Source organism: Sebastes fasciatus, chromosome 16 (assembly GCF_043250625.1).
Source record: "Sebastes fasciatus isolate fSebFas1 chromosome 16, fSebFas1.pri, whole genome shotgun sequence".
In the NCBI taxonomy this organism is placed as follows: Eukaryota; Metazoa; Chordata; class Actinopteri; order Perciformes; family Sebastidae; genus Sebastes; species Sebastes fasciatus.
The window spans coordinates 5603770-5620740 of NC_133810.1; the positions used below are offsets into that span (position 1 = coordinate 5603770).

Below are 16971 nucleotides of genomic sequence, written 5' to 3' on the forward strand. Positions count from 1 at the left end.
TTCAAAATAAACTTCAGTTTTCACAGGAAGTTAGGTTTAGGCAACTCAACCACTTAGGTAGGGTTAGGAGATGGTTGTGGTTGACGTTAACTTCACTGACTAACGACTCAACGTTACTTTTAGTCCCACACGGGACACGAACACCGGTCTCCTAGTTTCCACCACCCCTCCTGCCCGCCCTGAGTGGACTCTCACGCTATTAATACTTTGTCATTTGCTCCGACCGTCAGATAACACCGCTGGATGGTTTACATTGGAGTTAGTTGAAAGCCCGGTTCGTCACATACTGTCGCTAAAGGGCGCCTCCGTGCGTCGGTACATCCGATACCGAGGGGAGCCTCCCAATCGGCGGTATTTGACGAGTTGGGAGTGACGGTTTGGATGGGTGAGTGAAGAAAACACCGGCCTTTCGTCCAGGAGACCGCTGTTTGTGTCCCGTGTGAAACCAGAAGTCAATGTTGATTTATTTGTTGCGTAACTTCCGTACTTAAGTAACGCCACTTCCACGTTCCCGGCTGCAGTGCAGCGCAGATGCGGAAGACCGAAAAACGTTGACCAATCAGAGCAAATCTTTTTCGGGAGGGGGTTTTCAAGAGACAGGCGTTAAAACAGAGCATTTCAGACAGAGGGTGAATACAGGTATATTCAGACAGACGAATGTGAATATGTCGTAGTAGAAACACAAAATACAAGTAATATAAAAGTGAGCATGACGTCCCCTTTAACTTCAGTCTTCTTTTTAGTGAATTGTGTTGAAGGCAGACAAACAAAAGCCAAATATGTTAATAATTCATCTCTGTCTTGTGTTTCATGAAAATGAGACCATCAGATCGATGATCTCCATTTGCTCTGCATGTCTGTGGAAGGGCCGCTTGTTGTCTCCATCGGTGCAGGAGTCGGGCGTGGCTGCTCCGTGGTCAAATAACCAGAATCACAATAATAACGGGGGAGAAGAGAGTGCTTTTGTTTTTCCTCTTTGCTGTTTATTATTCTGACAGTGGACACCTTAATAGCACGTCTAGGTAAAGTCACAAAGGACAGCTGCCAGAGCTGGTTTGTTGCTCAGCTGACAGAAAATTTCAAATTATTCATCGCTGATTTGGACAGCCTCTTGGTTTAAGGTGCGCTGTCGTCAATATACACATATATCATTTCTCCTCTGAACGCCTGCTTACTTTCACAGTCAACATTTTTTCAACAAGTTCAAGTCTGAATCCAGTTTTATCAGGATGCTGCAGCTAAATATCTTAAGATGTGAAAAATTATAAGTCAAGGCCTGACCGTTCTTTAAGAAATGAAATGGGAAAGTGCTTGCTGTATATCTTGTCATTTTGTACTCTTTTATAGCTTTCTTCTTTTGAAGCTATTTATCTAAGTATTTACCATAGACTGTATATAAGATGTCAATAGTCACCGTGACGTCACCCATCGGTTTGCGGACTACCGTTTTGAAGCCTCGAGTTCTGCATTCTGGCTGTCACTATCTTGGTTTATTGGAACCAGAAGTGACACGAGAGGATGGAGCTAAGTACAACTGAACGCTGAATAAGACATTTTTAGGCGACCAAAAATGTTATAATTAACTTTGATGAACTGAAAACACACTGTGAACGGGTTATAGTTGTAAGACGAAAACGAGGACAACTCCCAGACCGGACAACACCGTGGTAGCGACCTGTCAATCACAAGGTAGCCACGCCCTAAAGCATCCCCTGCTTTATGGTCTATTTGACTCTAAATGGGACCATAATTTACTAAATGAACATCATGCTGTATTGAAGAAGACTTGAAACTAGCGATTGAGACCATAAACTCATGTTAACAATGTTTACTGAGGTAATAAATCAAGTGAGAAGTAGGCTCATTATCTCAGAGACTTCTATACAATCTGACTTCTTTAAGTTTAAGGACGTCTAAGTTAAGAACCGGAGGTTGCTGCCTGGTATTTGCTGTATTTATCTTCTCTTCTATCAACAGACGGATTTGGGACATTAGTTATTTTTGTGGGGGGAACATGCAGATTTATGCAGATTTGTGTGTGCAAACTGTATACACACATGCATGTTCAGTCTGTGAACGTGCAGAATCTCCGCAGGCACCGTAAAGTTAAGATTATGATCGATGCATTTGTGTATACATGTCTGTTTATTTAGGTCTGTGAGCGAGAATGTTTGGAGGATTACACATACAGTATGTATATTAGGTTCACTGGCATTATTTATTCTCTATATGGTGTAAGAGAAGTAGGAGGTATACATTTTCCACGCAATGTATTTCAGTCCCCGGTCTATTTAAAATGAGAACCTGAAATATTAAGGGGCTGCATGGAGTATGAGTGGTTTCCACGTTCAAACATCCTCCCTGCTGAAGTGTCCTTGAGCAAAACAATGTGAATCCCTACCAGCTCCAGGCGTCCCGGTTTTGTAGCTCACCCTGACCTGCCTCCCTGAGGAGCTGAGGGTTGTAGGAGGAGGATTTCACCTCACAATCAATAATGTATCCTGATGTGTTTGGGAAATCCACCGTCATTTAATCTGTTATTTATATGAAATGCCTCATTAGTTAGTGTGTCTAAATGTTTTCATGTGAACTGAATTTGGAAGCTTTCAGGTGTCAGTGGTTAGTGTATAAATGCCCGGTGGGTGCAGTATAAAGCATGGTAGATTTGATTTTACAGGGATTATTAGTGGACCCTGTGACCTGAAGCAGTCCTAGCCTTCTGGTCTCATGTATCATTGCTCTGTCATCTTCATTCATCTCTGTTATTGATTCATCTGTGCAATTGCTTTTGCCATGACGCAATGCGAGGAGTAGGACTGCTGCACACAGAGGGCGCTCACCTCCGACCTTGCACATAAATCAACCCCCTCTAATAAAATTGACTCGTCCCATTCTTCCCCCCCCCCTCGCCATTTCCTGCAGGGTCAAAGCAAAGAAAGGGGTGAACCTGCTCGAGACCAAGTCGAAGAACGCCCAGTGGAAGGTGGACTGGGAGGTTCAGTCTGGCGCCAAGCACTCCATCACCACCATCGACGTGAACAAGAACAAAGCAGTCAAACAGGGGTAAGTCAACAGCCCCGGGCCTAAACACACCGCGGCTCTCTGACCAACTGCTGCTGCTGCAGCTGGTGATTCCTGCCCTCGCTCCTGCCACGCAGACAGCGATATTTGTCTTCCTTAACAACGGACAAAAGGTCTCCGGAAAGGCTTCCTTGCGTGTAACAGTCATAGTTCGCCCTCTGATTAAAGGTAGCTTTTAAAAGCATACAGCGTTCTCTGTAAATGCCCCAGGAGCTCCGGAAGATAAAATACAGCTTTGTCCCACAGCAGTGACTAAAAGCACCCCCTGCTTTATAGCACAAAGTTAAATGAACGGAGATGTTATCTGCTTAGTCTCACTACATCTGCTGTTAATTCGGTCTACGTGGAGTGATGAGGTAGACGGTTCTGACTGCGGGCTTTAAAATACCTCCGAGATGAGATCTTGTCTGAGAACAGTAATTATGCCAAGTTCCTCAAAGGAGTAAAAACACCTAATCACAGTCCTGCAGTGTCTGACGGGGCCGTAATGGACTCTGTCTGGGCAGATTCTACGGTAAATGCAACTTTATGGTAATACTGAAACTAGAGTTGCTAAGTGATTTGCAAGCTTAATGTAGTCTAAATGGTGTATAGCCTATTGATGCATCTGCTCGCCTGCTTTTAGGAATACAGCCCGACATTTGGAGGCAGCTTAAAGGGTCAATTTACATGACAAAGGAAGTGGTATGTAGCCAGGGAGATAGTTTTGGTTTCATTAGTACAGATTTTGGCAGATCTGCCTCCACTCCGATGCAATGGAGGTCAATTGGAGACGGGTTGGAGATGTTTGATGCTTTCAGAGGAGTGAAAGATTATATTTAAAAAGAAATTCAACAGCAACATTTTATTCCATAGTCTGTTTCCACAGTTTCCTTAGGTACTATTTCTTTGGTAGAAAGTCAGTGGCGGTTCAAGACCATTTCAAATGGTGAGGGGACTATTACATACCTAGGTAGGGGTAAAGCAGTCGTCTTGTGTTGTTGACTTGTGTTGTAAAGTGCTTTGAGTGGTCACTAAGTCTAGAAACGTGTTATATAAATACAGTCCATTTACCACCCCCTTAGGTTTGGTTCTCCAAAAGACTAACGATACACAGATAACAATAAACACAATAATACTTATTCAGCAGGTTGGTCTCATACACTGTTTGTAGCTATACCAATGAACGGTAATGCACTGTAATTCATACATATCCCACAAAATCAATTCATATGTAATCCCAACCCGTTCTCATTCCCAGGGCGTCAAACACAGAGGCTTTGTTACGGCCGTGGGCGCATGATATCAACGCACAAGACACTCTATACCGCCTGTATGATCTCACCGGGCTTTCCATTTACTACAATGTAAACCCATCCGTGGTAACAGTAAATGCTCAGTGAAAGTGCGCTGGGAGTGACTGTGGAGACGTAGTTTAAATGGTGAAAAGACACACTTAGGGTGGGCGTGAGCGGAGTTGGATGGGTCCAACAAACACAAGGCTTTCATCCAGGAGACCGCTGTTTGTGTCCCGTGCGTTAAGTTTCACTTTCACTTTACAATCAGCTGATCGTTTGTGTCCCGTGTTCACAGCGTTCAGTTTAATTTTCAGTTTACAAACGTAGTAATTTTAAGCCCAACCATATTGTTTTTTTTTCGTGAACCTAACTCAGTGGTTTTGTTGGCGAAACCTAAAGTGATGCCAAAGGGACAAAGCGGCGGTATGTGATGAGTTGAGGGATGAGAACGTGCCTCGAAGAGAGGAGGTCCTAAAAGAACACCAGACGTTCACCAAGGAGATCGCTTTTGCTGTCCCGTGTGATCTAGCAGTCAACGCTGATTTATTTGTCACGTAACGTCCGTACTGAAGTTACACCACTTCTTTAACCCAAAGGTTTTGTTGCCTAAACATAACCAAGTAATTTCCTGTGAGGACGGAATTTTATTTTGAAAAGACCGTATGTATGTAACGAGCTGAAATTGAAGCATGATGCTCCAATGTTCCAGTGTTCCAATGAAAACTATCAACAGTAAAGTTTATGGGTTATCCAGAATAACCAGGACACCGTTTCTTGAATTGCTGTTTAACACCTAGAATTCAATTCACCTCAATTGTACAGAAGTGGTGGCAGGAATCTCAGAGTCTGCAAATAAAAACTATCTGCATGGACGCCACTATGGGTAGGTGAGAAAATAAGTTTCTCTTTTTGTTTTATGGAATTAGAGTGAACTGATCCTTTAAACAGCTGCTTGCACATTAACACAGTGAACATCAATCTCATTTTGCTCATGGGTTTTTATATGGCTGCAGTTTGGCCTGTGAGCTGGCTCCACTGAGAGAAAGCAACTAAAAATTTACAACCATAAATCACAATATGTGATGCGTTCAATTCATTAGGAGCTGAGGCACTGGGAGTGAGGCTGGTTATCACCGAGCCTCGGAGACATTAGCGAGTGCTGGTCTAAATATTGGCATCCCCATGGACTCCCCGAGAGAAAGGACAGAGAGGCAGAAGGCAGAGTGGCCTCACCTGAAAAAGAAATCCACCCTTCCTCTCTTGTTTGCTTCTTAGCGCCTTCGTGGGAGCCTTTCTTGCTATATTTAGTGACCCTTGTCATGTAATCTTTGCCACCCTGTCACCATGTGTGAAATGTCCAGTAGGGGGTCAAGCATGGATAGAGAAACAACGTGTCATGCTGCATTTTGTCAAGAACTCAGCCAATTCTGTGACCACCCAAAGCCAAACAGACAAACAATCGGGATCTAGAGTCATAGTCACGGAAGAATTCACCTTTTGATGCTTCATTCCCATCAAATTGATTGAGCGATGTATTTCTTACCGATTTAAGCATAAAAAAACACAACAGGATTTAAGGGAGCCACAAAAATCACTCCCATTGTTTCTTTAATTCTTCACAATTAACCTGACAAACACCGACCTGTAACTCATTTAATGGATCAGTTTATGTTATCCCACTTTCAGCACCTTCTATTTTCTTTCTCTTGTTTGAGTGGATGAGTTTATTCTGCAGGATGTGCAGCAGCCTAAGACTTTACAGTAATGAGCCCCAAAAATACACAAATTCTCGAGACAATTCTTCCCCTAATTACCCGACTCAATTCAGCAATAAGCAGAGCTCTAATATGTTTTCTAAGTTCAATAATTGTTCTCATTCATATGTCTTTTTGTGCAAGATTTAAACAGCAAACTAAGTAACTGCTCACTATTTAAAGCCGCTTCATACTCCCGTCTCCCCCCCCAAAAAAAAGACAAATATGCTCAGAGCAGCATCTCATTGTGAACACATCTGAGTACCAGATCTGTTTGAACAGCTGCTTTTGTTTACTCAAAATTACCTGAAACTGAGGAAATGAGGTGACAATGTTTTCCCTTCGGGGCGTATTGTTGATCTCTTCATCACTCTCCTCTCTTTATTATTCTCCTCTTATCTGCTGTCTCTTCATCAGATCAGTCTTCAGTCAGCGCTGGAATTATTCAGCGTATTTATTCTTCTGTAACCCTCCATCTGGAACAGGCCCATTCCAGCAGCGGCTCGTTGATAACGCCACATGAACCAATGCATTATTGATCGCGGTCAATGGCTTTCAAATGAATAATGTTCCTGAAAGAGCTGTGGCAGTGGCATTACCACTGTGGCAGTCAGGACAACAGAAATACGATGAGTCATTTTTTTTTGCTCTGAATGATTCAGTGTTTAACAAGGGAGGACTCAGAGCACATTTTTAAGTGCCAATATTGACTCCTAACAAAAACTTCTGCAGGAGAGACATAAGTCCCTTTCACACAGCCTGTTCAATGCGCCTCGCCGTTCTGTATTAACATCCTGTTTTCATTCCTAGGGCATCAAATTACCCCAGGCTGGTGTCATACACTGTTCATAGCTATACCTACGAAAAGTAATGCACTGTAACTAAAAAGGGAGGAAGTCGGGGTGGAAGGGTGGGTCAAAACATACCAGACTTTTGCTCAGGAGACCGGCATTTGTGTCCCGTGTGTCCCATGAAACCAAAATCAAGTCAATGTTGATTCATTTAAAGGTCCCATATTGTAAAAAGTGAGATTTTCATGTCTTTTCTTTCATAACGCAGGTTTAAGTGATATATAAATACTGTGAAAGTATCAAAAAACGCTGAATCCACAGAGAAATACACACAGCCCGTATTCAGAAACTGTGCGTTTGAAACAAGCCGTCAGGATTTCTGTACATTTGTGATGTCACAAATCTACAATTACAATTTAGGCAATTTCACATTCTAAATGTGTTCCAGTTTATTTCCTGTTGCAGTGTATGTGAATGACATCAACTGACAGGAAGTAAACATGGACCCAAGCTGTTTCCTAGCAACGCAATTTCGTTGCCACTCTGTTGAAATGCGCTAAAACAGAGCGTTTCAGACAGAACGTGAATACAGGTAGATGCAGACAGACATGATGAGGAAAATAATGTGATGTTTGAACATTAAAGCATGTAAACATGTTCTTATAGAAACCCAAAATACAAGCATGAACCTGAAAATGAGTATGATATGGGACCTTTAAGTAACGTTACCTCCAGTGTTATTTTAACCCAAACCACAATCTTTTCCTAAACCTAAGCAAGTCATTTTGTTGCTTAAATCTAAGGAAGTTGTTTCTTGTGAAGAATTGTGTATGCATTTAACGAGCGGAAATTGACACGCGTTGCTGGACATTCGTAGGAAAACGGACAAAAAAGTCTAGCTGCTTCCCTTTGCCTCCAGTCTTTATGCTAAGCTAGACTAACTGACTTCAGCTTGGTACATAACACACATAATCGATATTGATCTAAGAAAGAAACTATTCCTTTAAATTCGTACTTTATTTCAATAAAACATCCCTATACTTTGCTTTAAGTGCTTTTAAGTGCTCTAGACTTTATATGACAGACTTATGGCCAGAGACACGTTCACATCATAGACTGTATATAAAGACGGACGACATGAGGGCTTCCGAAAAGTGAAGCCAAAACATCTTTATCGCCCCCTGGTGGCTGGCTGCAGTATAGATCATAAAACCTGCCTCTTCCATGTTAGTGGATGGGACATGGGCCAAACTAAAAAGTCAAAGTGATGTTTGATCAAGTGTTCATTTTTCTGACAAGTTTGATTTTCATTAGTTATTTGATGCTATAAAACGAGGGTGAGACGTCATGACTGAGAGCTGTGATTCTCTCTCGCTAAATACAGTCTATGGTTTGCATGTGTGTGACAATGCCTCATGCATCCTACGTCCGTGTGGAGTGTTGCATGTGTACATCCTCAGAAAATGACGCAAACGCATGGTTAAAAGGCGAGTATATCTCCAGCTTAAGCATGGACCAGTCTGAGCCCTCTGTTCACCATCTCTGTTGTAACTCTGCCTCGCAGTGCTTTGATCCGATGAACTCTCCCTGTTAATCAGTTCAAACAGACCTCTGATCAAAGAATGAAATCCCCCCTGAGCTCTAGAAAAAGCCCCAAGCTACAGCTTTTAAAATATATACTTTGTGCCAGACAGAGCATCATTAACCTAATGGAAACAAGAGCGGACTTTCTTGAGCCATGTTTACCTCCTTCCTCTCCTCCTCTGCGACGAAATCACCCACCACTACGTTTTAAAAAATGCCTTCATGTTGATTTTATTTGTCTAACATCAATATCGACATAAATCTCAGTTGCTATCAAATCTGAAGGGAATAGTTACATGAAATATTCAAACTCTTCATTTTAATAATGGAAGGTAATGGAGAACAGAGTACAGGAAGGCTCACATAAACATTTCCTTGTGGAGCCATAATTCCTTTTTTTCCTCTGGAACCTTAGGAACTGGACTCAAGTGACATTAATTAGCTAACACATACATAATTTAGTATTATGATGAAAAGGTCACCCTATAATCCCATTGACATGCCCTGAGGAAATGTAATAAGACGTACTGTAACACTGCAGCTGCTGGAGCTGTGGCGAGGAAAAACGCTCACCAATTAAAGTAAAAGCTGTCATGGGTTTGGATGCTGTTGTTAGGCAACGTAAAGAGATAGAAAGCTAAAAGAGGAATCAATAAGGATTCTGATAAGGGTGTGTGCAGACGGACAGTGATGTGATATTTACTAAAAATTCCTAAAAAGTCTACTGACCCTCTCCATTGTCTTTAAAAGCAGCCATGCAATGCTGACTACTTTATGCAAATCAGGGGCATCTGTCGCGACTTGCCGCCTTTTCAAACCTCCCAAGAAACTTTTAATTTAAGGTTGTCGATCCAAAATACAGACAGATTCAGCAACTGCATGGCTTATTTCTCCCATAAAATGTTTTCAGAAACACATTTCGATGAACTATTTTTGTGATATAAGAGAAGAACGTTTCCAAATGAGCCGCCATGTTGGTTCTGGTTTGAAAGCTGGGAGCAGCAGCCCACGAGGGAAAGCGTTCGTCCAATCAGGTGCCTTGTGTCTAGTGACAGCCCATCAAGCATACAATGCTCGGAAGCAAGGCAGTCCCTCGCGATAACAAACGGCCCTGTGGACACATACCAAAAGAGTATGTAAGCAAAGAGACAAAACTCTGGTAGAATAGAAATGATTTAGTTTGAACAATTGACTTTCAGTTCTTGGCGACATACGTTCTTTGCTGTTGACACGCCCCCGTGAAAATAAAAAACAAAGGAGTGTTCCCACCCGCATTTTCATTTTGAAAGAGCAGCGACCGATGAGGAAACTCCAACACTCGGCTGACCAATCGTGTCACTTCATCACTCACTCAGTGACAGACTTCTGCATGTGTAGGGCTGGCCCTCTGCGAGTGCTTTCACTTCCATTTGTTTCCCATACATTTTTTACAATTTACTCTTCTGTCTGATAAAGAAAAAAGCATGCCCCTTAACCCAGATCAGTGCATTGTGAACATCATTTTTCCTTGTCGACACTATTGAGCGTCTGTACATGTACTCACTCCAGTGGGCCATATTGATGACAGCTTTAGTGTGTCACAGACAGACGGGGGTGTTTGTTTTCAGTGAGTGATGTCGAGACAAATAGGCTGAGATCTCATCACGATGTTCCTGAGAGGAGCCATTTGTGGGTGGAGGCTCTTACAGATAGTTTGATCCGGCTTTCATTAAAAGGCTCTCAGGCTGAATGGTGGGATGGGTGCTTTGCTTTTGTGAAGGACAGACGGCGAGAGCTTCACTCTCAGCTAAAGGTGAGCTTTGGGCGGGATGCTTCTCTTCACGGGCGGAGAGAGATTTAATTTGCCCCTTCGCCACCAGTGAAACAGTTTCACGTTAGGCTTGTTGAACTTGAGGATTACAAGCAGCATTTTCATAACATGCGGGCTGTTATCGCTTCTACATCACCGGCATGTTGGAGTCGCAAAACAGAGATGCCGGCTGAAGTCTTTGGTATCTTTGTGCCGCAGAGAGAAGCAAAAGAGAGAATGCTCAAATGTGTCATGTGCACGGCCACCAGAGCAATCAGGTTACCTACCAAAAAGCTATTGATTGGTCAGAAGCGAATCTGCAGCCACTGCAATTACGGTTATTTGAAAGTGAAAGGCAGAACCAAATTTGCAATCCCCTTGCACAAGGCCTTAAGAAAGAAGAAGAAGAAGAAGAAGAAGAAAGCTAGCATGATTAGGGAGCAGTTGATTGTTTATTGACAGGACTTGCACACTGTTTTCATTCAGAGACAATCACTGATTAATTCATTGCATATGATAACTCCATCTAAGTACGCAGGAATACCATTAGAAAACTGTCACTTCTCATCAGTTTTAGCGTCTCTCTTAACAACAGCCGCGTGCATAAGTGGATTAACGTATAGGAAAATAAATAAGGCTAATGTCAGGTTAGATTTTGTCAGTAATGCACAAATAAATGATTCAGAAGAGATGTCTGACATGAAGCTGTTGCTAAACAACCCAGTCTCCTACAAAGAACATTTGTAGGAGACTGGGTATACGCACACCACGGATGTGTCGAATGTCGATGTTTCTGAACCAAAAATACGTTTCATATCAGCCTTGTATCACACTTGCAGAAACACACAATGCCACGTGGTTAACGTTGTGAGACGATTGGTACGGTTTAGACAACAAAACTACTTGGTTAAGTAGAAAAAAACATCAAGGTTTGTGTTCAAATAATAACTCAACAACGTAATGTAACCAGCATAAATAAAATCCAACCGCCCTTAATGGACTTTCTTACATAACGTTACGTAACAAGCGTAAAGTCAACATTTACTTTTCGTTTCACACGGGACATGAACAGCGGTCTCCTGGAACTAAGTCCGGTGTTTGCTTGTCAAACTACTATTTCTAAGAGAAAGACCGAACTTTAACGCCCAATTTGTAGATACATCGAGTTCAAAGAATTTACTCATCATTAGGGCCCGAGCACCGACAACATTGAGCCCCTCATTCAGGTTTCACCTACATGTATGAAATTTGGTAGGCTTATATAACATGTGGAGACGCACAAAAAAGCCTCTTGGAGGTATACCCAAAACCCAACAGGAAGTCAGCCATTTTTAAATGAATGTGCCATTTTCGCCCATTTTAGCGTTTTACAAGCCCTGTCCTTTAACAAACTCCTCCTAGAGAATTTATCTGATCGACTTCAGATTTGGTCTGTATCATCTTAAGACCTTTTTGATGAAAAAATATCAAACGTTTGCGTTTTCATGCAACATTGGTGATGTGGCGTGGCGGCAAAAATGCGTTTTGTGCCATAAAACAGGAAGTTGATGTAACCTCTGCATACTTTGTCAAATCTGCTCCAAATTTCTCAGCCATGATAAGGGTCCAGGCCTGAGGTCATTTACATGCCAAAACCAACTCAAAGTCCCGCCCCTTAAACTTGATGCCTGCCTTCTTTCATAACTCATGAGCAGTTTGTCGCAGATTCTCATGGGAGGTATCATTGCACTCAGCAGAGTTCCTGTTTCATTGTGTCTGGCCGCGATGACAGGCATCCTGCCAGTACCCCCTGACGTACGTCAATGTGCGAGGGCCCGTTCATCGCAGCTTTGATTGTGATTTGGAATTATATTTTCAACAATACACATTTGTTATTTCATTGCACACAAAGATATTTTTGAGAGGTTGAGAAAATCATGTTTAACAGTTGATCTTTGGTGGATTACCTTGCTTCATTTGAGGCTGTTTAAGATAGTCAAGTCCAATGCTTGAAAAATTAAATAGCAACCACTAAGGGTAGTGAAAAGCAGCGAGGTACAGACTGGTGGGCAGTGCGAGATGGATGTAACTTTGTTCTCAGCTGTGCAAAATGAGATGAGTAGATATATTAGCTTGGTGCATTGATACATCATTAGTTAGATTCAAGTAAGGCTCAAGTGCCCTAAAAATCCTTTTTATTGTTACAGAAGAATTTGTATTCAGCGTTTGTGACCAGACAAAAAACAGTTTATAAAGGGATTACGGCGCTACATGATTAAATTGCAGCATGAGAGAATGATTCATATTGTAATATGCTTTAGCAGAGTTTCAACTTCTTCACCTTGACTTCATTTAATCAAGAAAGGTGTGAACCAAAACCACTTATCATAATGGCTGCATGGACAACAAAAACACATTAACCAAAAGCACTAATAGTAATGGTGGAATGTCTCTTTACAGCTCAAAACCTGAACATCACTGTGGTGCTGCTTATTTTTCCACATCAAGTAATGACATTTATGTGAGTAAAGAATATGGTAACATTTCAAAAGGGAAGTCAGTCGTTCAGTCGTGAAGCTTCAAGTTGACATTTAAGATCCTATAGCCATGTTAAGTGCCTTGTGTCTGTCAGACTGAGATCTACCGATCACACTGAAGGACAATGAAATGTTGTGACGTTCACTTCATCATTGAATGTGACTGACAAGGTACGTGAGCTTTGCTGAATGCATAACATTGATTACACTCCACTGGAAGCTATACTGGCTTTTATTCTGAAATCTTTGCTGGACAGTCCCTGGACATTGATTCATTGATCCAACCAGAACACTGTGTTCAATCTAAACGCAGTACATTCAGCTCTTTCTATCATTTCAGTACAAACTATGACGTTATCTTCTGAAGGTGATCAACTGCGTTATGCATATTACATTATGCCTTTGTGTTATTATTTCATGTTCCGCAAAAAGACATGCCTTCAGATATGCAGATGTAGAATAGAACGTCTCTGAAGCTTTTGGCTGCAGCGCTTCACATGTTGAAGCCTTCATGAATACATTATCTCTTTCTTCAACTGGAGGGTAACTTAAGGAAAACTTTAAAAATAACTGCAGAGCAGTGTGTCGACAGCTCACAAAATGGTTTAATAATTAAAAACTATCCAGTCAACAATTCCATGACCAGAACTTCTTGTTATTTTGTGTTTTTCATGAATATGTTGCTGTAACTGACATGTGGGCTTTAAAAAAAACATAATGCCTCCGCGCCGGAGACAGTTGTTTTCTGGTTGTCTATCCGAACGTCCGACCCATTCCAATGAACGTGATATGTCAGGACTGCCTGGAGGGAATTTCTTCAAATTTGGCACAAACGTCCACCTGGACTCAAGGATGAACTGACTAGATATTGGTGGTCAAAGGTCACTGTGACTTCCCATTCTCGTGGACACGATATCTGGAGAGAATTTCATTACATGTGGCACAAATATTCACTTGGACTCAATGATGAAGTGATTTTGGTGGTTAAAGGTCACTGGGACCTCTCAAAAAACTTGCCCATAACTCAAGAATTAATATGCTAATTATGCAGCCCAGTCTCACGGCAATTTGTGTATTAGACCTGCCTGTCCACCAGAAGAAAGCGTGTCAGTGTCACGTTTTGTGTCGCCAAGACGCCAATGACGGTTGTCACGTGATGTATGTCACGTGTTGTGTAGTCACGGAAGTCTAACTTCAGAGGTAGTTCCGTATTATATAAAGACAACTTGTGTTGGGCAGGTGAGGAGGTGTATGGGTCCAACAAACACAGGACTTTCAGGCTGGAGACCAGTGTTTGAGACCGGTGTTTTGTTCTGAAGTAATGTTTGTAACATATTTTCGAGGCAAACATGACACTGACATGCTGTCCTCTGGTGGACAGGTGGTCTATTACACACTTTGGCGTGATATTGGGTTGAATTAGGACAATTTCACACAAATGTCTAACAGGATAAAATGATGAAGCGATGATATTTCTGACAGACATTGATGTAAACTGCAATTTGACTGGCTGGAGGAGGCATACAACTGCAAAGCGGTAATTCTAGTTTTAATCCTGTTTTGTGTGTGTTTTTATGGTCTGTCAGGGACGTATTGGGCAATGTGGAGGTGATGCAGTTGGACTTCGAGATGGAGAACTTCACCAGCCTCTCGGTGACCAGAAGGATCAACTGGAACATCGACTACAAGGGGCAGAACCCGCCGCCAGACTCAGAGAAGGTGGTGACGGAGTTGACGGTGGTGCAGCGAGATATCCAGGCCATCATCCCTCTGGCTATGGTGAGTGGCAGGATAGACTCATATGGATATGATTATTATTAAACTCAGAATCATTTATATTATTTAAAGTTATCTGACTAACTCAGGTCCTTAGGTCCTTATCCTTTGTTGAATGAACCAAAACACCCGAACTGAAATGTCTTGTTTTAAATATCTTTCTTTGTGACACCCTGCACTTGTAAGTAGATATCATGTATCAGACATAATACAGACAGATAGTCATTACAAGTAAATCTAATCAACATCTACACTCTCTGCAATGACTTGCTGATTGTTAAGAAAGTCAACCAATCTTGGTGCACTTATTAGTCTTTTAATTGGGGCTCTTCTCCTCGCCTTGTGAAAGGTGCAATTAGTGCGGGTAGTAAACAGATTATGGGAACAAAGGGAAATTAATCAAGCAAGAGGCGTTGAGTACCTCTGGCTATGTCCTCTCTTGTGGTCTTCTTTCACTCATCTGTTTGAGGTAAAAAAGTCCAAAACCCACATGATATTTACTCATTAAATTTTACCGCGCATGGTAAATCATATAGAAGACTGGATGCAGGTGGCGTTTACGAGTAGACGTGCAGCAGTTGCCGTACGAGGACGGCACGTTGCTGTGTTCATGGTGGGCGAAGGTAATCATTGCAGCTCTGTGACTCTTCAAGAACCGTGAGGAGAAAATATGCTCAAATCATAACATGACAAACTGCAGCCCAACAAGGCAACAACAGCTGTCAGTGTGCTGACTTGACTATGACTTGCCCCAAACTGCATGTAATTATCATAAAGTGGGCATGTCTGTAAAGGGGAGACTTGTGGGTACCCATAGAACCCATTTACATTCACGTATCTGGAGGTCAGAGGTTAAGGGACCCCTTTGAAAATGGCTATGACAGTTTTTCCTTGCCAAAATGTAGCTTACGTTTGGAGCGTTATTTAGCCTCCATCATGAAAAGCTAGTATGACATGATTGAAACCAATGGATTCTTTAGGTTTCCTAGTTTCAGATGATGCTAGTATCTTCACTCTAGCTTTAAGGCAGCTACAACCTTAAAAATCGCAAGTTGCATTAATGTGTTAAAGAAATTAGTGGCGTTAAAATGAATTTGCTGTCGGTCAGTAGCCCATTCACCATCATCTATTTGCATAATTCCAACTGTTCTTCACCTAAAGCTCCATTAAATATCCTTGAGCTGCAGCTCTGACTTTGTGTGTTCACATCTGTTGTAGCATACGGTTCACTTCATATCTCTGGTCCCCTTGAAATTTGGGATTAGCGTGCGTCCTGTACCCAGATGTGTTTAGCTGCGTTGCAAAATTAGATTTCTGCCTGCGTGACTCTCCCTTGTAAAATTCACATCCTGAAGCAAGATGGCAGGAACTATTGGTTCTTTTTTCTGTATAGCAGCCTGCCACCTCTGCACTACATCGTAGTTAGATCACTGGTTATGGTACTGTATGATGTTAATGCTTTTTAGCTGCCGTCTCGAAGCACAGGACTCATGTTAATACTAGACAGAACAATGAAAAGGAGACTGGTATCATCGTCTCCAATATTTTTAGTTGGCAGGGAATTTCAAGGACATCAGTAGTCTTCCTTGTCGCTGTAAAAAGAAGATTTGGCCACATTTGTTTTTGAAATAGAAAGAGGAAAAGACTAAGCCCAGTCAGGTTTGATCAACTCAGAAAGTTTTTCACACCCTGGGAATCCCACTGAGTGCTTCCAATTAGTCTACCGAGTACCACTGACATTGTTCAATGATATAAATAGTGACAATTCACTTCAAAACCAAATTGGAGTCCATCTCAGATCAACTCAGCCTGCTCAATTGTCAGACGGCACAGTGAAAGGAGAAAAAGAGTCAGTATAACCCTGAAAACTTTCATCATCACGCACCATTTATCGATTTTCAAATCTGAAGGAGTCCCGCAGGTCGGTCACCTGTGGTCGCCTGGATAGATGAGGTTTAATCCATCACTTCAGTCGTGGAGACTAATTGGATTGTAAATGATATCAAAACAAAAAGGTGGACGTTCCAGCTCCCCCCATCAGGAGAAGTGACACAGTTAAACAATGGTTACAGCCCATTATACATGATTGATGAAGTGAAAACAGTTGGTCTTATCAGAGCAAACAGACCAACTTTATCATTATGGCAGCTTGTTGAGATGCTTAATGGGATGGTGTGTAGCGGCAACGTTGTGTGATGTACAATCAGGAAGTTTAAATCATAGTACATTTATAATCACAGTGAGCCGTACCAGATCAGACTGTTCTCACACACCATTCATAGCTATACCTATGAAAAGTAATGCACTGTAATTCGTATGGGTCCTACAAAATAAGTTTGCGTGTAATCCATGTAATCGTGAACAAGGAAATATACAGAGCGGTGAGACCGACTTTCTTGTACG

The 16971-nt window shown here is 41.9% G+C and overlaps 1 protein-coding gene across 4 annotated transcripts in view; it reads left to right on the forward strand.

The window, feature by feature from the left end:
• tmem132e (transmembrane protein 132E) overlaps positions 1-16971 on the forward strand; it is a 451229-nt gene that overhangs the window by 377183 nt on the left and 57075 nt on the right. For all 4 annotated transcript variants that reach the window (XM_074609980.1, XM_074609982.1, XM_074609983.1 and 1 more), the window contains 2 exons: positions 2923-3063; positions 14379-14571. In XM_074609980.1, the coding sequence (XP_074466081.1) occupies positions 2923-3063; positions 14379-14571 (334 nt within the window). The remainder of the gene's footprint in view (positions 1-2922; positions 3064-14378; positions 14572-16971) is intronic.